The 24,321-nt window shown below is 44.7% G+C and overlaps 1 protein-coding gene across 2 annotated transcripts in view; it reads left to right on the forward strand.

Moving 5' to 3' along the window:
• The first annotated feature begins 1,184 nt into the window (after nt 1-1,184).
• The window catches only part of LOC116828786 (cell surface glycoprotein CD200 receptor 1-A), a 28,601-nt gene continuing 5,464 nt past the window's right edge, over nt 1,185-24,321 (forward strand). The window contains exons 1-4 of one of the 2 annotated variants that reach the window (XM_032787237.2): nt 1,185-1,454; nt 17,233-17,346; nt 20,879-21,193; nt 23,066-23,305. In XM_032787237.2, coding sequence (XP_032643128.1) covers nt 1,367-1,454; nt 17,233-17,346; nt 20,879-21,193; nt 23,066-23,305 — 757 coding nt within the window. In that variant the 5' untranslated portion in view covers nt 1,185-1,366. The remainder of the gene's footprint in view (nt 1,455-17,232; nt 17,347-20,878; nt 21,194-23,065; nt 23,306-24,321) is intronic. The other variant, XM_032787239.2, reaches the window with a different exon arrangement.

A 24,321-nucleotide genomic window follows, 5' to 3' on the forward strand; every position in this document is an offset into this window, starting at 1 on the left:
GTGAGATAAACTGTCATGCTTCCAAGCCTTAACTACCCCTCACGGGCAAAGATTAGAAAGAAACTGCCTCTAGGATAATCCATAATTGTGCATTATGGGATTTCTTGCATCTTCTTCTGAAGCGGTTAGTAGGAGACACTATCAGGATGGTGAACTAGACGGACCACTGGACTGGTCTGTTATGGCAGTTCTTATGTTCCCTGCTCTTTTCTCTATGCAAATCTGACACCTGGACCCCACTCCCTGGTCTGATCTGGCCTGACTCCGCCTCTCCTCCCTTCAGTAGGCCCCCAACTTTTCCCAGGAGGTCTATAAACCCTGATTCTACTAGCCAAGAGGTGTTAAAGTAACCACAAAAACATATACCAAAGTCATGGGCTTAACAAAACACATGCTGGGCACTCTGCTCAGTCTGCTTTTAATTGCAACTGTTACTCCCTTTTGGCTGCCATTCTGGATTTTAATTATTTTGGGTTATCCATTTGGCCAGCTAGAAGCCCCAGCACTTCTGTGGGACCAGAGAGTTCTGCATGTGAGATGCTGTCGGCTTATGAGAGAAGTAGCCAACCCTGAACCTGACCTGGAAGGGTCAGTGAGGAAGAGGAGAGATGAGGCCATTGTCCTAGAAAAAAGACAAAAATCTTTCAACCAGGGAGATGGGCCAGAAATTGGTGGGGGAGACAGCTGCCAAGCTTGGAAGGCTAAAGAATTTGTGTCCAAAGTTAAGTAAAAAATAGAAGTCCCCCCCTTTCACTACACATTCTCTCCTCTGAGGTCTGAGCGGGCCTCATTGTTTAAGAGCAAGATTAAGGCCCTGATCCTAACAGGGACAGAGCACCTCCTGAGGGCAATTGTTATAAGAGGTCTTTGTAGAGAAGGTCTTTTAGAATGGAAGCCCTTCAAGGACCAAACTTTTCTTGTCTGTGAAGCGCTGAGTACACTGTTATTACTGTATGCTCAAACTCCCCACGATTAATATTTCCTCTCTGACAGTAAGTCCAGGCTTGAAGAATATGCTTCATTTTTGCTCCATTCTGAGCTCTGCTGTGGAGATTATCTTCACACATCAGCACTGTGAGGAGAGCCAATGAACGGAAGGCACAGCTGCTCAATCTGTTTCCTCAATGTTCGCTTTGGCTCTCAGCACAGGAAGCCTAGTGTCATGAAAAGGCAGAAGAAGGAACCTCTCCACCTCCAAGGAGCTAATCAGTCAGGAGCAGGCAGAGTTGGGGTGGAGGAGAGGTGGGGAAGTGGAAGAGGGAACAGAGACACTGGCTGGCAAGGACACACTCTCACAGAGGGAAGCTCCCCACGTCTGCAGTTGGGCTTACAACAGGATGGATGGAGCGAGTGAGCTGTGTGAGCAATGAAAGCAAAAGCTGACATGAATTGTGTTGGGAAGACTTTTTGTGCCTTCGTTCTGCTCACCGTCGCTGTGGCCATGGTACCAATGGGTAAGTTGGACTTCTCTTTGGGACCAAGCAGCTGCTATGGACAGAGGCAAGGGGAATGTGCTAGGATGTTTCCATCATGCAAATGCTGTACCTATCAGTGTGGCTTTCATTAAAGGACACAGTCAAATATGTATTGCTACTGGCATGTTAGACCTACTCTTCATCCACTACATCTGCCTGTGATCACTAGGCCTATTGTCACTAGGCATGTGCCATGTATCTGGTTTACTTAGCAACTGGGACTGATTCACAGTTAACATTATCAGCTGCCAGAAGACTCTTTCTTGTGTCTTTAAATTCCTGTCATCTGAGAGGCTGATTTATTTAACAGACTATAGATCACACAGGGAATGGTGTGTGCAGCCCCATCTGTGAACCCAGAGTCTTAGCCGGGGCTGTGTGTGTGTGTCTCTTCTGGGTTTTGTTAGGAAGGCTGGTGATAGTTCCCCTGGGGTAGGGTGGAGGTCATAAGTTTCATTCTGAGAACTGGTGGGAGAGCCTATCAGGGAGTGGCAAGCAGCCCTGAGGATCCATTCTGAGAGCTGGTGGGAGTTTTACCATAAGGAACACCTGTCAGAGTTTGATCAAAAACAACTTCTGTAGTGAAATCAGTATCATCTAAGGCTATGCTTCCTAACCTTTTAAGGCAGCCGTCTCAATTTTATTAGCCTTTTAGTTGCTCCAGCTACTGTCCACCAGCTTCCATTCACCTGTATTTATAGTGCTCAGGATCTTCCAAGCCCTACTCTTGTGAGTGTAAGGCACATCCCTTGGGCTCACCACAGAAACTCATCACTAAAGTGGGGAGAGGCAGTCTCATGCACCAGTCACAAAAGCCTGAAGTGTTAATGCCAAGTACGCTTACCGGCAATGAGGAACTGGTCTAATGTGCTGAGCTGTTCAAACACAGGCTTCAAAGATAGGTCTCACTTCTCTAGTGCCTTCCACCAGAGGAGTTTAAAACATTTACAACCGTTGTTTAATTCAGCCTCAGCACCCCTGAGAGGTAGGTTAGTACCTTGCCCCCATTTTACAGATTGAAATACTGAGACGCAGGAGTGTTAAACAGCTCTCCCATGGAAGGCAGATAAGTTTTCACAAAAAGAATTGTTTAATCAAAACCTGAATTTTTCACAGAAAACAGCAGTGCCTACTCTTGAGTGCCCTGTTCACCAGATCAGGCTGCTTCCCTCCCTGCATAAGATTGAAGGCAGGAGGCTGCCTCAAAGCATGTAGTAAAACCAAGGCAACTCCTCTCCAATTCCTCCATTCTGGCCTCCACTCCCTCACAGACCACAGGCTTAGTGGCGTAGGTGGACCTAGTGCATGTACACTGATTGTAGACACATCTGTCCCCACAGAGTACCAAAGTTATTGGGAGTCCAGTGTCTCAGACACCTTCTGGAGGCCAGGAGTGGCTGTAAAAATGAAATGATGACATTTGAAAAATTGTGCACTTTACAGGCTCAGCCAGTCCTTAACTCCGTGAACCTTTTTCTTAAATTTCCTACTGCTGCACTATCAACTGCGCTGCTGCACTAGTTTTAGTGACATGGGAAGCACTAGCTTAGACAAGGCGCAGATGGTTTAAAAGCTATGGTGTCTAGTCCTTCTCTGAGCTGTGTTAGATCAGCGGTTTTCAAATTGTGGGTCGCGGGTCACGGAATGTAAGACACTGGGTCACGGTGGCTCTGGTCAGCACTGCTGACCGAGCCATTAAAAGTCCCATCGGTGATACTACCCAGCTAAGGCAGGCTAGTTCCTACCTGTTCTGATGCTGCGCTGTGCCCTGGAAGTGGCCAGCAGCAGGTCCAGTTCCTGGGCGTGAGGAGGTTCGGGGTTCCCAGCCAATGGGAGCTGTGGGGGGGTGATATTTGCGGGCAAGAGCCACACAGAGCTGCTTGTGCGCCTCCGCCTAGGAACTGGACTCGCTACTGGCCCTTCTGGGGCACAACACAGTCCACGGTGCTAGGGCAGGCTGGAAACCTACCTTAGCACCCCTGCTGCACCACTGACTGGGAGCCACCTGAGGTAAGCCTGCACCTCAACCCCACACCCCAACCCCCTGCCCCAGCCCAGAGCCCCTCCCACACCACTCATCCCTGGTTCCGTTGGGTTGTGGGCATCAATACTTTTCTTCAACTGGGTTGCCAGAAAAAAAGTTTGAAAACCACTGTGATAGATGACACGTCATTTATAATGCTGGTGGCCAGGGGCGCTGGAACAATTTGTATAGTGGGGGCGTTGAGAGCCATTGAACCATGCTGTAAACCCTGTATAGGATGGAAACCACTTCCACCCACTGGGTGCAGCCACACTTCAGGCACCCCTCGTTCCACTGCCTATGTTGGTGGCTGGTCTATACTAGTGATTTCACCGTTGCAGGCACCAGAGCTGCAGTAGTGGGAAGTTGTAAGAAAAGTGCCAGTGTAGAGACATCCTCAGTGATTTTCCTTACTGGGTTAAGCAGTGGAACACCCCAAATGTCTGCATATGATTGTCAAGGAATGAATGACCAGTGAGGGGAGGTGCTCAATGGAGAATTCTTTTAAGATTGATCCACAAATTTCTATTCCTACTGGACCGCAGGAATTGCCATTCTGGATGAGACCAGTGGTCCATGTATGCTGTTGGTAGTGGCCTATGACAGGCGGTTCAGAAGACGCTGCAAGAAACCATAATTGGCAGTTATGGGGCCTGATTCACCACTGTGTTACTCCAGCTTTACAGACCATAATCAGTAAAATCAGTAGTGTCATACCAGTGTGAAAGTGGAATAAAATTGTACACTAGCGTAAAAGTGGAGTAACTCAGGTGTGAATGGAGCTTATGGAGTGACCTGCCCCTAGTAGGCATACATTTGCATACATAGCTTCTATCTGAACCTTGACTACAATGAGTGATCGTCTTTCCTTAATACAGACTGTGGATTCTTGTTCTTTGATGTATGTTTCCCTGCCCCCTCTAACACTTCCTACCTCCGGCAGCCATGCCATCCTCCCAGCCGCCTGCTCTCATTCATATTGGAACTCTTCTCCTGATTTAAGACTTCATAGGACTGGGGAAATATTTTGATAAACTGCCTCGGTCTTCATCCCGGTCCTGCTTTAGTGCCCCCTTTCTTTATTGCACTGGCACCCTGCTGTTTATTTTAACACTGAAAATGTAACACATTAAAGGGGGGAAACCATTTGATTATTTTTCTTACCCAACCATTTAAATAGAGTTCTGTATTTTTTTTAAAATCATCTGAGACTTTTTCAGATGATTCCCCCCTGCCCCGCCGCAAATTCTTTAAAGGCAGATTCTGTTTTAGAACTTCAGAGTTGACATTTACGTCGTCCTGACCAAAGACTGTTATGCTTGATTGAGTCTCATTTTGAAACCCCAGCAGTAAGAAGGTTTGAAAATAGCATCCTGACCACATACAATATTGTATTTTCTTTAACTTTGACATATGAGTGTGGATGTACACATTATTGAAAACTCACCACTGTTATTTTTTGTTTTTGAAGACGTGATCATTCACATGTACAGGGAGACACAGACCTTGCCTTATATAGTTTACAGTTTAGGGGCCAGATCCTCAGCTGGTGTAAACTTTTAACTCCATTGACTTCAATTCAGGGATGATGATTTATACCCATGGAGGATCAGCCCTATGGGTTGTGCAAAATGAACGATTCCAACCGGTGACACTATGCTGTCTGTCTGGATGCCAGATCCATGTTAAAGTGGGGCCGCAATCCTTTTTCCATTTAGGCTATGTCTAGATAAAACATAGCCAACCTTTCCTAGCCTAGACATGGCCTGAGGCTTGAGTTATGTGCTTCTTACATTGCTGAAGTATCACTGGAAGACTCCACCCAGTAAGTGAGTTTTCAGGGAGGAGCTGAAGAAGAGGAGGAAGATTCTTTGGTGCCCAAGTAGAAAGAGGGAATTCCAGGCATTTGGGGTGGCATGAAAGAAGGTGTAAAGACAAGAGGAGTGTTTAGGGGTGAGGCTTGGGCAGGTTAAAGGGAATGAGAAGGTACCAGGAAGAAATAAGAGCAGAGAGCTAGGCAGATGCAGAGTTGTGTTTAGCCTGGAAGATGAAAACAAGGAGTTTGGATGTACATGTATTACTTAGCGTTGTCAGTGTGCTCAGCCGGGTACAGTACATATAGCTGAAGCCATTCCTTGGCCTGGAGAGTTTACAGTCTAACGATAAACACATCACAGACAGGCCATGATGAGGAAACCAGAGGTGGGGATGACTTTGTGGGGCATGACTTAGTACTTTATCAGTAATGACGAGAAGAAGCCATCTGGGGTGTGGGAGGGATACACCCAGAGGAGTGACATGGTAACAGTGGCAGAAGCGGCAGAAGATTGCGAGGGAATGACAGGAGAAGCTGGGAAATGAGAAAGCAGGAAGTTTGTGTAATGGAAGCAAGAGATGACTAAATAAAATAGGGTTAGCATAATAGAGATGGGGTGGGGAGCATAGATTTAGGGAAGCTGTCAGAGAATCAAGATCCTGGATGTGGTGGTGGGAATGGGGAGCTGAAGGTGACACCAAGGTATGAGTCCACACTGTCTTTATTTGTGTGTGATTCCCTTTTGCAAGCAATGGAACCCTTACCTCCTACATCTTACAGCTGCAGGGAAATCTCCCCAACACATTAACTTGTTTTTTCTACTAGTAAAGTACTATTCTTACAACTGAAAGGAGTGGGCTGGTGTTCAGAAGATAAGTGTGTTTCACAAACACTTTGGGCCACGATCATTCCTGATGTAACTCCATTCACTGCCATCGAGTTATACCAGGGATCTGTTATGTTGTCTGTCTTTTATGTTTTCCCACCCCAGCTTTGCTTAATGTCACAGATACACAGTGACAGAGTATAGCTACAGATAAAAGACTATTCATATTCAGCATATTACACCTGGCCTCTTTCAAGCAGCAAGTATTGCCCCTTGAATTGCATCATACTGTGACTCATGTAACATTCATTCCAGGATGCAATCAGTCATCTGCTTGTGGTGTATCAATTGTAACTTTGTTATACCACTAATTTGAATATGTTATAATCTGTTGCATGTGGGGCCATGTACAGAAAAGTTAAAGAAGGGTGTTGCTGCAGGAAATCAGTGTACAACAGGACTATCTCTGAGCAAAATCGTCAATCTCTTTAGAGGGCAAAATCTCTTTAAAAGCTTCAGTTTCTTAAAGAGACGACTAAGGAAATTAAGTAGTCTAAGGGCATGAGATAAAAGTTCAGTCATGGATATAAAACTGAGTTTCACCAATCTGAAATCTACTCAGCATGAAAAGAGTTAAAAGTCTTTTCAGGTTCTACATCTGCCTCCAAGACCCCCTGTGGTTTTACAATCATATTTTCCTATTGTTAAAAATGTTTCTCTCTCCTCTAGCTGTGTGAAAGATTCAAAGAAACAGGAGAAGATGACTAAGTCACTGATTATAGATGAGAAGCAGTGAAACTGACTATACCCAAAGTGCTGTCAAATGCACAACGTAAACAAACTAAAAGAAAGGAGAGAAAAATATTTTTCCCCAATCGCTTTCAGTTACCGTAATCTTAGGTTTTGCACGTGGTAGCTGACAAATTTTCAAGACAGACATATAACTTCTAAATTGACTGTCTCTTTGGAAAAAGAAACCCAAAAGGAGGGGAAATGGCCCATTGTAAACCAGAAAAGGTGTGACTAGTGGGGCACCCTAAAAACCTATACTAGGACCAGTGCTATGGAACCTTGTTTAACATTTAATGGCTGGCATATTTTTGAACATAGAAGTGGTAACATTTAGAGATGGTACAGAAATATTCAAGTGAGTCAAAGTAAGAGAATATTGAAGAACTAGAGAGGTTTGGAAATCAGGGCTTAGATTGGGGTTGGGGAAGTGGGGGTATTCTTCCAAGCTCCACCATAACATAAGCTCCACCCACATGAATCTCCATAATGAAACACTGCTCACACTAGATTTTGTGCACAAAATATGATTGTGCAGCTCTCTGAGCTGCACTAGATTGGACTCCTTGAGCTTGACTTCCCCTCAGTGGGGCTCATAGGCTCTGATAAGCTCCTGGGGCTAGCCTCCTTCTGACTGAGCAAAAAAAAAAAAAAAAAAAAAAAGTGATGATATCTCCCAAAACGTCACTGACATGCGGCACAAAAATGAGAAATCGCTCACAGTAAGTTATGACCCACTGTCTCCTTTTTCACTCAGGGAATGAAATAGTTGACATTTAAATTATCATCCCTGAGCGAATGCCTCACTGAGATGAATAGGACACTTCACATCTCTCAGACCCGTTGTTCAAGGCTCTCTGCAGACATCTTTGTATTGATTATACATGGAAAGTTAAACCAGTCTGAGGTAAGGTGTGAATTTACACCACAATTGTTATATTGGTATGGATCCCCATTTGGACACTCGTATTCTGGAATAAGAACGGGTTTTTCTGGTATAACTTAAATCACTTCCAAAATGACATATGGTAAACTGGGAAAAGTCACCTTTATTCTGTAATAAAAGTGCCTATACAGGGAGTAATACTAGTATAAATAGACCAGTCTAGTTTTGCCACTCAATTTCCCTGTGTAGACAGGTCGTAAATTCACATTTTTTAAGGTTTTCTTTGCAGCCATATCAGCTATAGACTTTCAAATGAAAGCTGAGATTCTGGAAGACAAGATACCAGCTTTGGAGAGGTAACCATATGGCATAGGCCTATGGTATGCACTGGCTGTTTCTAAGCTTTTATCTAAGGATAAAAATGTTTATGGAATATAAACTCTTATGCATCAGGACATAAAATAATCAATAATTACCTAGAGGAATCCTCAGCAGCCCCTTTAGAGCTGCTTTAAGGTCCTGGCAGCACAAAGGCACCTTAGCATATCTGCCCCAGCGTTGGGTCTGAACCAAAACCACTTCAAATCTGAACATCCCCAACTATGGGAAAAGTTCATGGCTGACAAACTGGGAGGAGAATAAGGCTGAGGACAATTTCCATTTAGAGACAATCATTTATCCTGAGGGATCTCAAAGCATTTTATTAACTATATGCACATAGGAATCACTTCACACAACACTGAAGTATAGCCACCTCTGGGGCAAAAATAGCAAGTGGTTAGCAATACCCAATACCACTTCACTACAGTTTGGGACAGAAAGTGAAGAAGAATCTCACATCCAACTGAAACTCTGAGGAGAATTTAGGGATGCAGAATTGGAATCTGGCCAACATCACTCCCTGGTAGGCTATAGCACTCTGGGTCTTGCTTGTAGGCCTCTCATCTAAATGTTGACCAGGCCCAATCCTACTTAGCTTGTGAGATGTAAGATTTGGCCCCATCCCATTTGAATCGAGCAGAATTTACATCTTTGGACTCAGCGTAATGCAACATTTTGCTCTATTCTGTGATAAGAGGAAGAAGAAATCACCCTTGAGCACTTCTTCCTGGTGTTGGATACACACCATTTCTACACTGTGATGACCTTGAGGAGAATGAAGATGGCTGTAGGCTGGACAAAGGTATCGAAATCCTTTACCAAACCCACCTCCTCCCTCAGGGTATGTCTACACTTAAAACGCTACAGCAGCACTGCTGAAGTGCTTCAGTGTAGACACTTACTATGGCGACAGGAGGGTTTCTCTTATAACTGTAGTTAACCCACCGCACCAAGATGCAGTAGCAAGGTTGATCTAGTTCTCTCAATGCCAGGGGTTAGGTCAGCATAGCTACATCTCTCAGGTGTGTGGATTTTTCACACCCCTGTGACATAACTATGCTGATATAAGTTCCCTGTGTGGACCAGTCCTCAGGTTCTTTCTAGCTCAGAGATGGAACACAACCATCATGGGGAAAACAAGCCATATGTTAGTTGTTTCCTGAGAAATGGTTAATGGGGCTCTGACATTAGATAACGGCCTGTGCTGCTAATAATACTTTTCACTTCTTCAGCAACTTTTATCAGAGGCTTTCAAACCACGTTGTTAACATGAATTAATTATACTTCACAATATGCCTCTGAAGTAGACATTACCTCCATTTTATGGATGAGTAAACACAGGCACGAAGCTCATGCTTCTAGCATCATACATTATATCAGTGGCAGAACTCGGAATAAAGACCCTGATTTGTATTTTCCCTAAGACCTCTTTGCCCCATTCTAGCAGTTAAAGACAAAGCACATTATTGTATTTACACCCAATTTAAGGTCCATACTAGAGTGGTGGAAACTGGTCTAGTGGACATGAGGCTCAGGCCCAGAATGGGCTTAAACTATCCTGCCTAGCTAAAAGCCTCCTCATTAAAACAGGATAAAGGGGAATTCAAAGCCACCCTACAACTTTGATGTAAACCTAAAAAAGATTTTACACAAACACAGTTCAGCAACTTTCAAGTTGACTGATGTGGCTTCTGGATTGTGAGTGACTTGTACCTGACTCATTCCTGGCCATTTGTGATAGAAGCTGATGGGAAAGTGTAGCAGAAAGCAGCACCTCTTTCACTTCTTCTTCCTTTCTTGCCACTGGTGATGTACAGCCATTATGTTGGAGAAACTGTACCATAAGAGAGGAGGGTCCACTAGGCCAATAAACTGGTTTCACACTTATTTTTTCAAGAACGGTGGCACAAGAGTGTTACTGTCATGCAGTGAAAGCAGCCCAGCCATCGCCGTCCACTAGCACTCTTAGATTTGCTTAGTCATATTTAGATGAGGCCAGTGGAATTGATGATGTGGCCTGACGTGCTGATGCACCTGACAAAGATAAGTCTGGCAAGGAAGCTCTTTGTTCTCCATTTCATTTTAAGAAACTTTCACAGAACTAAAATCAAGAACCCATCAAGAGACATTCAGCCTTTCTCGTTTCCTCTTCTGATGACTTTGTCTGAATTAGAAACAACCACTCTAAAAGAGTCTTTTCCTGAAATTCACTTACTCAGAACAATTTGTATATATTTAAAAATAAAATAAAACAAAAAAACAACAAAAACCCCATTTCACTCCTAGTGCAGTATTTGTGTAGTGAGAATGCTGTAGTCAATTTCATCAAATGGGCAAAGATTTGTAGCAGTGATTTTTTTTTGTATACATTTAAAAATAAATACAGAACTGGCACCAGAAAATTATGTTATATTTAGGATTTTCATCTTCAAAATACTTTTAAAAATGAACTAATTAATCCTAACAGCTCACCTTAGAGGGGAGGTAAGTATTATCCCCTTTTGGGTATGTCTACACTACAAAATTAGGTCAATTTTATAGAAGTCGATTTTTAGAAATCGATTTTATACAGTCAGTTGTGTATGTCCCCACTAAGTGCATTAAGTCGGTGGAGTGCATCCTCACTACCGTGGCTAGCATCAGCTCACGGAGCAGTGCACTGTGGGAAGCTATCCCACAGTTCCCGCAGTCTCTGCTGCCCACTGGAATTACGGGTTAAACTCCCAATGCCTGATGGGACAAAAACATTGTTGCAGGTGATTTTGGGTACATGTTGTCACTCTCCCGTCTTCCCTCCCATCTTCCCTCCCTCCCTCCATGAAAGCAACTACAGACAATCATTTCGCGCCTTTTTGCATGGGTTACCCATGCAGATGCCATAGCATGGCAAGCATGGAGCCCGCTCAGCTCGCTGCTGCTGTTACGAGCATTGTAAACACTTCGCACATTATACTGCAGTATGTGCAGAACCTGGCTAAGAGACGGCAGCGCAAGGATGAGTGTGATGAGGACATGGATACAGACATTCCTGAAAGCATGGGCTGTGGCAATTGGGACATCATGGCAGCAGCGGGGGCTGGTTGATACAGTGGAACACCGATTCTGGGCCCGGCAAATAAGCACAAACTGGTGGGACCGCATAGTGCTGCAGGTATGGGATAATTCCCAGTAGCTGCGAAACTTTTGCATGCGTAAGGCCACTTTCCTGGAACTCTGTGAGTTGCTTTTCCCTGCCCCGAAGCAGAGGAACATCAAGATGAGAGCTGCCCTGACTGGCGAGATGCGAGTGGCGATAGCACTGTGGAAGCTTGCAATGCCTGACTGCTACCGGTCAGTTGGGAATCAATTTGGAGTGGGCAAATCTACTGTAGGGTCTGCTGTGATTCAAGTAGCCAATGCAATCACTGACATTTTGCTATCAAGAGCAGTGACTCTGGGAAATGTGCAGGCCATAATGAATGGCTTTGCTGCAATGGGGTTCCCTAACTGTGGTGGGGCAATAGATGGAACCCATATCCCTATCTTGGCATCGGAGCACCTTGCCAACCAGTACATAAATTGCAAGGGGTACTTCTCAATGGTGCTGCAAGCACTGGTGGATCACAAGAGATGTTTCACTAACATCAACGTGGGATGGCTGGGAAAGGTGCATGACGCTCACATATTTAGGAACTCCAGGCTGTTTGAGCAGCTGCAAGAAGGGTCTTACTTCCCAGACCAGAAAATTACTGTTGGGGATGTTGAAATGCCAAAATTTATCCTTGGGGACCCAGCCTACCCCTTGCTCCCATTGCTCATGAAGCCATACACAGGCAGCCTGGACAGTAGTAAGGAGCTGTTCAACTATAGGCTGAGCAAATGCAGTATGGTGGTAGAATGTGTTTTTGGACATTTAAAAGTTTGCTGGTACTATTTGCTGACTAAGTTAGACCTCAGCGCAACCAATATTCTCATTGTTATTACTGATTGCTGTGTGCTCCTTAATATCTGTGAGAGTAAGGGGAAGACGTTTATGATGGGGTGGGCAGTTGAGGCAAATCGCCTGGCTGCCAATTTTGAACAGCCAGACACCAGGGCAATTGGAAGAGCACAAGTAGGTGCACTGCGCATCAGAGAGACTTTGAAAACCAGTTTCATCACTGGCCTGGCTATGGTGTGACAGCTGTGTGCGTTTCTCCGTGATGCGAACCCGCTCACTTTGTTGATTTTAATTCCCTGTAAGCCAACCACCCTCCACCCTTCGATCACAGCAGGCAAAGGAAATAAAGTCACTATTGTTTTGAAACTATGCATTCTTTCTTTATTAATTTAAAAAAAGAGAGATAACTGATAAGGTATCCTGGGTGGAGTGGGGGAGGAGGGAAGGACAAGGCCACATTGCTTATTGTAGCCACACTACAAATCAAACTGTTTGAATGACAGTCTTCTGTTGCTTGGGCCATCCTCTGGAGTGCAGTGGCTGGGTGGCCGGAGACTCTCCTCCCACCCCTGCGTTCTTGGGCGTCTGGGTGAGGAGGATATGGGACTTGGGAAGCAGGGCAGGTGGTTATACAGTGGATGCAGTGGCAGTCTGTGCTCTTGTTGCCTTTCCTGCAGCTCCACCAAGCACCTGATCATTTCCATTTCCTCCCCCATTAGCCTCAGCATTGCATCCTGCCTCTTCTCATTGCGCTCACTGAATGCTTTCCTGGACTCTGCCACTGAATGTCTCCAGGCATTCAGCTGTGCCCTATCAGTGCGGGAGAACTGCATGAGCTCAGAAAACGTGTCATCGTGAGTGCGTTTTTTTAATCTTCTAATCTGCGATAACCTCAAGGATGGAGATGATATGGGGAGCATAGAAACATCTGTACCTGTGGGGGGATAAAAAGGGAGAGTAAAATTTAAGATGATACATTTCTGAGAACAAAAGGGAGACTCTTTCACAGTGAATCAAGCAATTCACAGCAGACAGCACATGTGCTTTAGGTACGAGGTCGTATTTTGCCTTTTATATTGAGCACTTGCCGGCATGGTGACACATTACACATAGCTGGGCGGCAGAATTCAGTTTTCAGGCAGCCATAGTAAGTCAAAGATTTGGTTTCTAACACCTTCATAACATGTGGGAATGTTTTCAAAATGCAGCACCCTCTTTTCCCATAGGTTGGGTTTGCCATTTAAAAGGAGGGGCTGCGGTTTTCAGGTGGATGTGAGGCACACACCTCCTTCCACGCCTCTGCGTGGCTATTAGGGATGATCCCTTCACCCCTCTCGTCGTCACGAGGCTATTCTCAGGGATGATTCCCTTTTAGCCAAGCACAAACAGCCCAGCATGAACGGGGGCCTTTTACTGTTCCCTTACAAAAATTCCCGTATTTCAACCAGGTGACCATGAATGATATCACTCTCCGGAGGCTGACACGGAAAGATATAGACCAGATGTTGCTTGAATGCGACCAAAACCCAGGACCATTAGCTGCCATGCTTTATGCTGCAATGATTCCAGACTACTTGCTACTTGCCTGGCGTGGTAAAGTGTCCTACCATGGAGGACGGAATAAGGCAGCCCTCCCCAGAAACCTTCTGCAAAGGCTTTCAGAATACCTCCAGGAGAGTGTCACGGAGATGTCCCTGGAGGATTCCCGCTCCATCCCCAGACACATCAACAGACTTTTCCAGTAGCTGTACTGGCTGCAAATGCAATCCCAAGTCTTCAGGACATTAAACACTATTGCTTTTAGTGTACTGTAGTTACAAATGTGCACTGACCAGAGGGCCTTCTCCACCTTCAGAGTCGGGGATCCCACCTTGGGAGGGTATTGGCTCCAGGGTGATGAAAAGGTCCTGGCTGCTGGGGAGAATGGATTCACCGCTTGCCTGCTGTGCATGATTCTCCTCCTCATCTTCCTCATCCACAAAACCCTCCTCCGTGTTGTGTGAGACTCCCTCCTTGCAGGTGTTCACGGACAGTGGTGGGGTAGTGGTAGAGCCCCCCCCTAGAATGCCATGGAGCTGATCATAGAAGCAGCATGTCTGGGGCTCTGACTCAGAGACTGATCATTTGCCTCCTTTGTCTTTTAGTAGACTTGCCTGAGCTTCTTGACTTTCACACGGCACTGCTGTGTGTCCCTGGTGTAGCCTCTGTCCAACTTGCCTGTGCGATTTTGGCATATATATTAGCATTTCTTCTTTTTTGATCGGAGTTCTGCCTGCACAGATTCTTCTCCCCATATAGCAATCAGATCCAATGTCTCCCATTTGCTCCATATTGGAGCTTGTTTGCGATTCTGCGGGGACTGCATGGTCACCTGTGCTGCAGAGCTCGCCACGCTGACCAAACAGAAAATGAAATTCGAAAGCTCCCAGGGCTTTTCTGGTGTACCTGGCTAGTGCTTTGGAGTTGAAAGTGCTATCCAGAGCAGGCACATTGGAGCACTCTGGAATAGTTCCCAGAGGCCAATAACGTCAATTTTTGTCCACGCCTACCCCAAATTTGACCCAGAAAGGTTGATTTTAGTGCTGCTCCCTTCACTGGGGAGGAGTACAGAAATCGATTTTAACAGCCCTTTTGGTCAATGGAATGGAGTTGCTTGTGTAGACGCATTCATTATAAAACCAACCTAACACGGCTAAATTCAACCTAACCCTGTGGTGTAGACCAGGGCTTTGTCAGTAAAGGCGGGACATGGGAAGCACCAAAGAAATACTTCATCCGCTATATCCTCCACGGTCACCAATAACATCTGTGAGAGTTACAGATTTGTTTGTTACTGTTTGAGCTGAAGTAACAAGGATATGTTGTAGGCAGGGCACAACTGCAGCTGCATCTCTCCCCAGGACCAGCAGGATGTGGTTTTATCTTGGGAATTTTCTGTTCTGCACCTTCAGGTTATATATTATGACTCTTCTCCAAACATTGAGAAAAGGCAAGAGCACGTGGGTGTGTGTAAGCGGGTAAAAATGAAATGAACTGTATTCACTTTGCAAGTTACAAATCACTCCCAAAGGATTTTAGTTTAAGAAAAAGAAAGAAGTGGTCCTAATTAGATAGCTTATTTTTCCGATTCTTTAGCCACAAAAGAATTTACTGTGAACAGCATTACACAGGATAATGGCAAGAGTTTAGCCATCATGATAAAAGGTGAAGCCAGCTATAGTTTTTTCCACAGTCTAATAATAATGGCTTAATATAATAAATAATAAAACTTTGCACTCACTTAGTCCTTTGTTCTAAACAAAACACCCTTCGTGACTATTGATGAATTAAGCCACTCAGTGTTCCGTGGAGATGAGTACAGTAACTCCTAACATAACATCACCCTGGTTAATGTTGTTACATTGATGGTCTATTAGGGAACAAGCTCGTTTAAAGTTGCGCAATACTCCCTTATAACGTCATTCGGCATCCGCCTGCTTTGTCCACTGCTTGCAGGATTCTCTGGAAGAACAGCCCCTCCTTGTGGTGATTAGAACCACGGGAGGCCAGCAGCCCCCCCCACGTCAGCTCCCCTAAATTCCCTGTAAGGTATGTGGCTCGGCAGCTGCCCAACAGCACTTCAGCTCTGCCCAGCAGCACTTCAGCTGTCCCTCCCACCCCTGCCATACCGCTCCTGTCCTGCCCTCTCCCTTGGAGCTGCTCCCCGGAGCTTCCTGCTTGCTGGGGGAGGGGGAGAGAGGGGTGCTGATATCAGGGTGTCCCCTTCCCGCTCCATACCCCCTCTCCACAAAGCAGAGGAGGGGGACAGGGCTCAGGGACAAAAAGAAGGGAGCTTGCTGGAATCTGTTGCTTCCTGTCTGAACTGCCTGATCTGCTTAAAAGGGCAACATACTTGAAGTGGGGTAAGAATACTTAAAGGGGCAATGCATGTCTCTTTCTCTCTCACTCATGCACGCACCCCGCAGCACTTTGGAAAGTCAGCACCAGTGCAGCCATCATGTGCTGTTAGGAGAAGGGAGTGGTGCGCTCCAGCTGGATAGTGTGGGCTCATCATCACGTTCAGTTTTTGCAGGGAAATGTTTGCAGCTACTGCCCTGCATCTATTGTGTTTCCTCCCTCCTGCCTCAGTCCATGCTGCCTTGTAGAGTGTGAGGCTACATTAACAACAGCATATTAACCCTTGAGGGCTCAGCTGAGTGCTAGTTCAACATTTAGCAGCCAGGCATTCCCTGGGAAATATCCCTCCCTCTGATTCCACCACCTCAACCAAGCTTCACAATCATTCATTGCTGTGTACAAGCTTAAACTGTTTGTTTAAAACTGTTTAAAACTTATATTGTATATGTATATGATGTCTTTTGTCTGGTGAAAAAAATTTTCCTGGCACCTAACCCCCCCTTCCCCATTTACATTAATTCTTATGGGGAAACTGCATTTGCTTAACATCATTTTGCATAAAGTTGCATTTTTCAGGAACATAACTACGTTAAGTGAAAAGTTACTGTATTTTCCACACTTTAAGGGCGTATCTACTAAGGGGACTATAGTGGCACAGCTGTGGTGCCGTAGCGATACTGGCATAACCCCAGAGGGTAGATGCAGCCTACAGCAATGGAAGGGGGTTTTCCCTAGCTGTAGAAACACCACCTCCCTGAGCAAAGGTAGCTAGGTCAATGGAAGCATTCTTCTGTCAACCTAGCTGCACCTACACCAGGACTTAGGTTGGCATAGTGACAGCACTCAAGAATGTGAATTTTTCACACCGCTGAGTGCTGCAGCTATGTCTGCTTAAATATAAAGTGTAGCCCAGGCCCAGGCCTAAGAAGTAGAGAAACATAAAAGGACTGAGATGTGCCCAGAGTCACAGATGAAGTCTTCAGCAGAGTCAGGATTAGAACCCACAGAGTCATGCCACCTTGTCCTCTGCACGATATCACATTCCCACTCAGCTCTTCATTGCAACAATGCTCGCTGTGTGTGAAGCATCTTTTTAGCCATTTTGAACAGATCGTGAAGAGGTTGATTGTCAGCAACCATCTGGGTAGAGACTCTTTTTGTTCCCCTCTGAGTTAGTGAGCTAATTTGAAAGTTATACTCCTATTTTTCCTTATACAAAGGTTCTCAGGCAAGAAATTCCACCGGATCTGATACTGAGCCAAGCCAAGAAAACAATTCAAGCACTGGCAAGAAGCAAGATTTCCAGAATGCACAAAGTCCAACCCTCTGTAATGGTAATGTACTTCCTGATCGAATGGCCATCACTAAGTGGTGAGGGAAGAGAGGGTGGTCTGGTGCAGCACAGTACTGGCATAACTCAGAGCACTTAGACATCCATCACCCTGTGAGAGATTGGGAAGGAGAAGTTAATCCTATACTTGGGGATGAATCCTCTCATCCTGCCCAAAAATCTCATTATTATTAATCATGATTTGTATTATGGTAGCACCTAGGTGCCCCGGTCATGGAACAGGGCCTCACCATGCTAGGTGCTGGACTAACACAGAACAGAGAGATGGTCCCTGCCCCAAGAAGTTTAAAATCAAAGTGAATAGTTTTGCATGGAGAATCTTCATGGGGTGACAAAATGGGATCTGCAGGTTTTAAGGCTCTATAGGTAGGACTACAGCCCACGGGCTGTAGCAGCATCAAGGCCACTGGATCCCTACTATACAAGGGGTGGGTTTGGTTAGAGATCCACCTACTAGACTCCTTCTTCCACTGGCATGCCTCTAACTCACATCTAAAGCTCCCTAGCTAGGGGGTTAGTGTGCTGTCAGTAGCCTCCCAATGAAGGCTTTCTGTGGCACAGTAGAACCACACAAGTTTTTCTGTCTCTCAGGGGTATGCCTCCATCAATGGAAAAATGTGTCCCCAGCTGCTATACGGAAACCAAAGGCATTGGGGAGGGTGAGACATGCCACTGCCCCTATGCCACCGGAGGTTACATTGCGTCACCTGGTGCTATAAAAGTTTGGAATAACCCAAAACTATGGTGATTCTCAGGCCCCTGGAGGATAAACAGAAGTGACCAGGGTTTAACCCTGGGGATTACAGCCACTTTGTCACAAGTTCAGGCTGAAGGGATTTCCCTTTTCACATAGGTGGGGTAGGTCATCAACTCAGTGTCCTCATATTAGTCCCCTGTCAGCAAAGAATCACAGACCCATTGGGTTAGAAGGGACCTCAAGGGTCATCTATTGTCAACCCTGCCAAGATGCAGCATTTGATGTATCTAAACCATTCAAGACAGTTGGCCATCCAGCCTCCTTTGGAAAACCGCCAATGAAGGAGGAAGCACGTTCCTGGGGAGGCACATGCTAAGAGGCGGCATTCCGTCGTCCATTCTTGGGGCAGAACAGTCCGAGTGGCTTATTTTTTTTTGCTTGGGGTGGCAAAAATGGTAGAGCTGGCCCTGGTTTCCATGACCTCCTTAAGTGTTGTGAATGGTTCAATGGAACCACTCAAGCTTAAAGCTAAGCATGTGCTTAAAGGCTTAGATGAATCAGGGCCATTGTGAAAGGACGGAACACCCACATTTATACGTCACTGTGTCACATTTGGTGGTGGCAAGGAGTGCAGTGCCAAACGGCAAGTGCAATTCATCATTTCCAGGTGACCTCAAACAAGCAATTATGCCTCACTGCAGGCATATACCTCCTCCCCAGGGTCTCTGTGGAGGAGCTTGCCAATCAGAGGCTTTCCCCACCCCCCAAGCAGAAGAGAACATGTGGTTATGAGCCTGATCACAGAAGCATATGAGATGGTCACCAAGGCAGACAGGAAGTGAAGTTCATTCCCCTACACCATTTCTAAGGTCTTGTCTACACCGGCATTTTCCAGGAAATCTCCTCATGTCGTATTGTCACCATTGCAGTTGTATCAGTGATAACAACAGCAAGAGTTGAACTGTACAGTGGCTGAACTGAAAAATGAAAAGTAAAATTCCTTGTGTTTCAAACCCCATTGGATTTTTTCCCCTCATCAAAATGAAAATTTTTTAATTTTTTTTAAAAATGGTGTGGGTTGAATGAAAACTAAACAGTTCGTTTCTAAACGAAATGTCAAAACAAAACATTTAAGACTTTTTTGAAAAAAAAATCATTTTTTATTTAGCCAAAACTATTTGACCCAAATTCACAAATAATGTTGGTTGCTTGGCAACCACATTTTCCAACAAATTTAGTATTTACCAAAGTTTCCCCAGCTCTTGTCTGTTCCTGTTCTGACCAGGGTTAAATGACATGGTGGTAAAATATGCCTATGACCTATCTGCACTAGTGCTCACACCATTTTACTATTGGCAATAGTAAGTAATTTCCCGAGAAAAAATGTAGTTTAGATAAGACCTAAACATTGTGTAGCTCACTGAGGACCCAGAATAAAAGTTTCATCTTCTGTAATCCAGTAAATGAATCCAGAAAAGTAATTTAGGGACCTAAAAAGGTTGAAATTGTCCTTTTAATTAGTGTTGAAGTTTTTGTAATAGACTTAAGTGGACATAATATTTATAGTCTAATACATTTTCTGTTATTTGGTGATGCTGATGATTCAGCCATGAAAATGAGTTGTACTGGGCTTCATATGGATTTTATATCCAGAATAGTACCTCTAATAGGAGATGGAGGGAGGGGAGTTCCCTATTTGTTCTCAGCAATCGCAGCACAAATTTGCTCAACTTAGCAGTCATAGGATTTTTCTAACTGCCAGCTCCACAAATTTTACCTGGGATCTGAAAATGCAGCTAGGTTCTTTGTTTCTCTTATTCCACCATCGGTAGTAACTGAGACTTAACTTAACTGAAACTTAACTGAGAGTTTTGTCAATGCTCAGTGAGACAGAATGGACTCCAGCTCGCTCTCCTGTGTCTCTATGGACTTTGCAGGCCTAACAGGAGTAAACTCATTCTTGTCAGAAAAGTGACCAGATAAATATCAAATACAAACATTCAAATTTGGTTTTCAATAAAATCAAGGTAAATCTGGCATAACGCCACTAAAATCAAAGGATCTAATTCAGATTTACTCCAGTGTAGCAGGGCAGAATTTGGCATTGGGAGGGTAGAGGAAGAAAGATATGTTGAATAGAAACTATTTTCAATTTGGACTGTTTTTCCAGGATAACTGCATCTACATTGGGGCTTACACTGGCACAGCTATATTGGTAAAAAAAATAATCACACCCCTATCTGATGTAGCTGTCCCAACGTAGTTTTACGTGTAGACCGATCCTTAGCATACAGCTCCTGCAAGGATTTTCTGATTCTGCTGAGTTCCAGCTGTTCCAAGATGGCAGCTTAATTTAACTCCCATTATGGTGGAGCAGCAGGAAGTGGCTCAGAAATGTCTAACTGCTAATGTTACTCCTCCCCATCGATTTGTCTCACAATTGCTGCCAAAGCAAGAAGAAAAAAAGGAAGTTACCCCAGGAGCTCCTCCAAAATAGCTGTGCCTGCATCTCAGTCAGGCTCCACTCCGCAATAACGTCTTTATACTGAAACTTGTCAGTGATTGCAGTAGGTAAGAGGTTTTGTGGAGTATGGGAGCAGAGAAGTTAATCTTATGGACTGGTAGCAAAACCAAATGTCAGATTATTGGTCACTGTTTAAAGCTATGGCTACAAGGAGATGGGTCTAGTATCTGCAGAGGTGGGATCTTACTATGGAATATTATATAATACTAGATGTGTTACCCCCAGAGCTCCAAGGTTATAATGACATGCTAGGCGATCTTTTCAAGTGTCCTTCTCTTCCTGCATCTTTTCTAGATAACATCAACATGTCTAAAATAGCTGGTTCCAGCTTTAATCTAATCTGTGATAACATTTCAAGGGCGGATCTGGTAGTAGTGACATGGAAGATAAGACCAAGGACTGGAAATCACTGCACACTGGCATACAGAACTGATCGGAACAAGACAGACAGAACAAACTGCAGTGAGAGAATGGATTGGAAATCTAGCCCTGAAACTGATAGTGCACTTTGGATACAGCAAGTGACACTTATGGATGAGGGATGTTATATCTGTGAAATGGCAACTAGTGGTGGAAATTTGCATCGAACCTACACTCTGACTGTATTAGGTAAGTAACAGGTTCTGACGTTCTTAATTGTCTACACGATCAGATTCATGCCTGGCACATAAACCTGCCCTCCTCTTAGAATGCTGAGAATAAAGGCTCAGAGAATCCAAAAACTAAGGAGTTTAGGATGTCTGTTGGATTAATCCCCTTATGTGAATTCATTCTGGCCTCTCCTCGCATCCAAATTCTTTACATTCTGGTCCTGCTTTTCCTCCACAAACCTTTCTCCTGGTTTCTATGGATGGACAGGTTGGCCATGAGCTATTTTTCTACCTGATGTTAACATCAATCTTTGGCTATTTGGTAGAGGGGCTTCTGTACAAACACCCCCAGCCCAAGCCGTCCCCCCATGAAACTGCTTTTCAAAGGTTAATTTGGGCTCAGATCCTGAAAAGTATTTAGACTCCCAACTTCCACCTATTTCAATAGCTGTTAGGAGCCTAAATACCTTTGAGCGTCTGGCCCTTAGTGCTTGTGAGAAATTCCAGCATGACAGTTCTGGAGACTGAAATCCTCTCTCCACAGAACATGTGTAGCAAACAAGTCAAGGCACCTTAAACCCTACTTAGTTAGGCCACTTTTAGGAATAACGATAGTTCAGTCCCCCCATGTTCAATTGTTCTTTGGTCTCTTTTCTGAGACTGGATGCCCATTGGTGAGTGCAAACCAAGTCTGATAGCACCAGGACTGAGATCAGCTCAGTTCACCTACAGCGGATAGTAATGACTCTCAATTACTGCAAACCTGATCTGGTTTGGAACTGATGAGCTACAAGTAAAAGGCTAATGGAGCCTATTACCAACCCCTGGGACATCCAGTTCTTCCTATGCTATCCCTGTAACATTTCTGCCTCAAGCATAAAGAGGCTATTTGCTAGAAACATCATTAGTGCATTATCTTGTGCACAGCAAAGAAGGATGACTGTGGTGACCCACCTGAGATGAGGGCAGTAACTAGAGCAGAATACTGAAAGTTGCCCAGATAATTTTGGGAAGACTATATTAAATGATATAACCATAAGAATTTACTACTACAAAATCAGCTAAAACAGAGGGGAAGAGAGAGACAAAGACACACTAAGGATAAGAAATATACACATACCCTTGTGTTAACTAGTACTGGAGATCAGCAGCAGATGACACAAAATGGAGATCAGGTTCCAGAGCTGAACTTTTTGGATATGAGGTTTTGGATTCAGGCCCATTGCTACACACCATCCCTGAGAAAAGTGAATGAGTGGGTGAGATTGTTAGGAGCCATGACAATGAGACAATGCAGGGGAACTTGGGTGATAGACGAGTTCTTGGTTCCAGCCATTCACTTTGTAGGGTGGAGCTGGGAAACTTGGTCAGTAAAAACAGTTGCAGGAAAGGGCCTACAGGAATGCACCTCTGCTTATTGTGGTTTCCAGCCTTCCTCCTCTCTGCTGTTTTTCCTAATTCCCACTTCAGCCCTCAACATTCTCTAGTTCTGAAGTGATACAGGTTCTTTTCTTTTGTTTATGTTCCAACTCGACAGCAGAGGGTGTATGAGAGCTTATATGTCTCAAACTGAACTAGAATAAATTGCCATGTGAGGAGAGGGTACTTCATTTCCCCAAAGCCGTGTCTTGGGATATTATCTATGGTAGTCTAAATGGTACACTGAAGGTTTCCACTCACCTTCTCATCCAAGGGATACCCCTATTTCAAGAGCTATAAGGACTCCGTGTTAGCTATTTTGTTGTAACAGGTGTTTGCTATTTATTGCAATACTGTCTTCACTCCCATTCTCCTCTTTCTGCGATGTTCTTCTTGTATAGGAATGAGGAAAGTTACCATCCCATGTGCTGCAAACTAACTTCAACTCTTTCCCCTTTCTCCTGTCCTGCAGTCGCTCCTGTAGTGACCTTGACCTGTGACAGTAATGGGACCGCTGTGTGCAAGGCAGCTGCAGGGAAACCAGCTGCACAGATCTCTTGGGACCCAAATGGAGATTCCAGGACTGAGCTTAAAAATCACACAGATGGGACAGTGACTGTGCTCAGTATATACAGACCCAGAGAGACCAGTATAACCTGCCTGGTGTCTCATCCGGCTTGGCACACCAGCCAATCCAAGGAATGTGCATCAGGTAACAGAACGCATCTCTTCTCTCTATTTAGTCTTCATTCATAGCTAATAAACTATGTACTCCTCTGTTCACCAGCTCCAACAAATATTAGTGAGACTGGAGAGGGTGTGGCAGGGACCTTGCAAATTCAGCTCACCATTCCAGGTTGCTTCAGAAAATGTCTAGGGAGGGAAATCTATGAAGGCTGCAGAAATACTCTCTACAATTTAAGACTGAAGTGGGCCCTTTTTCTTATCTCCCTTCCATACAAATGTCTAACGTAGGGGACTGGGTCAGTTAGGGGGCTGTTCAATGGCTATGGAGCCTTTCACAGTGACATCACCAGAGCACACTTGGCCCAGCTTGGTAGAGACCAAGAGTCGGTGACTTATGTGATATCATGACTTGGGCCATGAAGACTCAACTATCCTACTCCCTCTCCGGAGGTGCTCCCTCTGGGGCAGGGCTGTGGTACTTTATTGGGAGTGGGAAGGCATTGATGGGACCTGAGTCACAATTGTCAGTTGCTGGTATGGACAAGACGTTTAACTGAAAGAGAAGCATAAACCCATTTTTTTGGGGATGCAAATACGATTCCTACCACCATGACTGTGAAAGGAGGAGGGGAGGAGAGCACATTCTAGTGTCTGGCCACCTGAAAATGGGTAACACTCTCATAATCTGAACAATAAACGGCTGTTATCTGGACTGTTTTATTTAATTTTCCGTGCTCTTTTGCTCTGAAGTCATATAGGAGTTAACTTGAATGGTGAGACATGCAGAGGCCTTCAGAGCAACATGATCTAGTAATTATAGTGCTTGAGGAGCCATTCTGGGAGATGAGGATTCCATTTCCAGATTGAAATCTCCAGGCATGACCTTGGACAAGCTATTTAACCTCTTTGCCTCAGTCTCCCGTTCTGTCAAGTGAGGATACTATTTATTTTACAGGCAGGCTGTGAGGTATAATTAATGTTTAAAGCACCTTGTGATCCTCAAGTCAACACAATAAAGAAATTGATTAGTGAGGAAATAAC

Source organism: Chelonoidis abingdonii, chromosome 1 (assembly GCF_003597395.2).
Source record: "Chelonoidis abingdonii isolate Lonesome George chromosome 1, CheloAbing_2.0, whole genome shotgun sequence".
Taxonomy (NCBI): domain Eukaryota; kingdom Metazoa; phylum Chordata; order Testudines; family Testudinidae; genus Chelonoidis; species Chelonoidis abingdonii.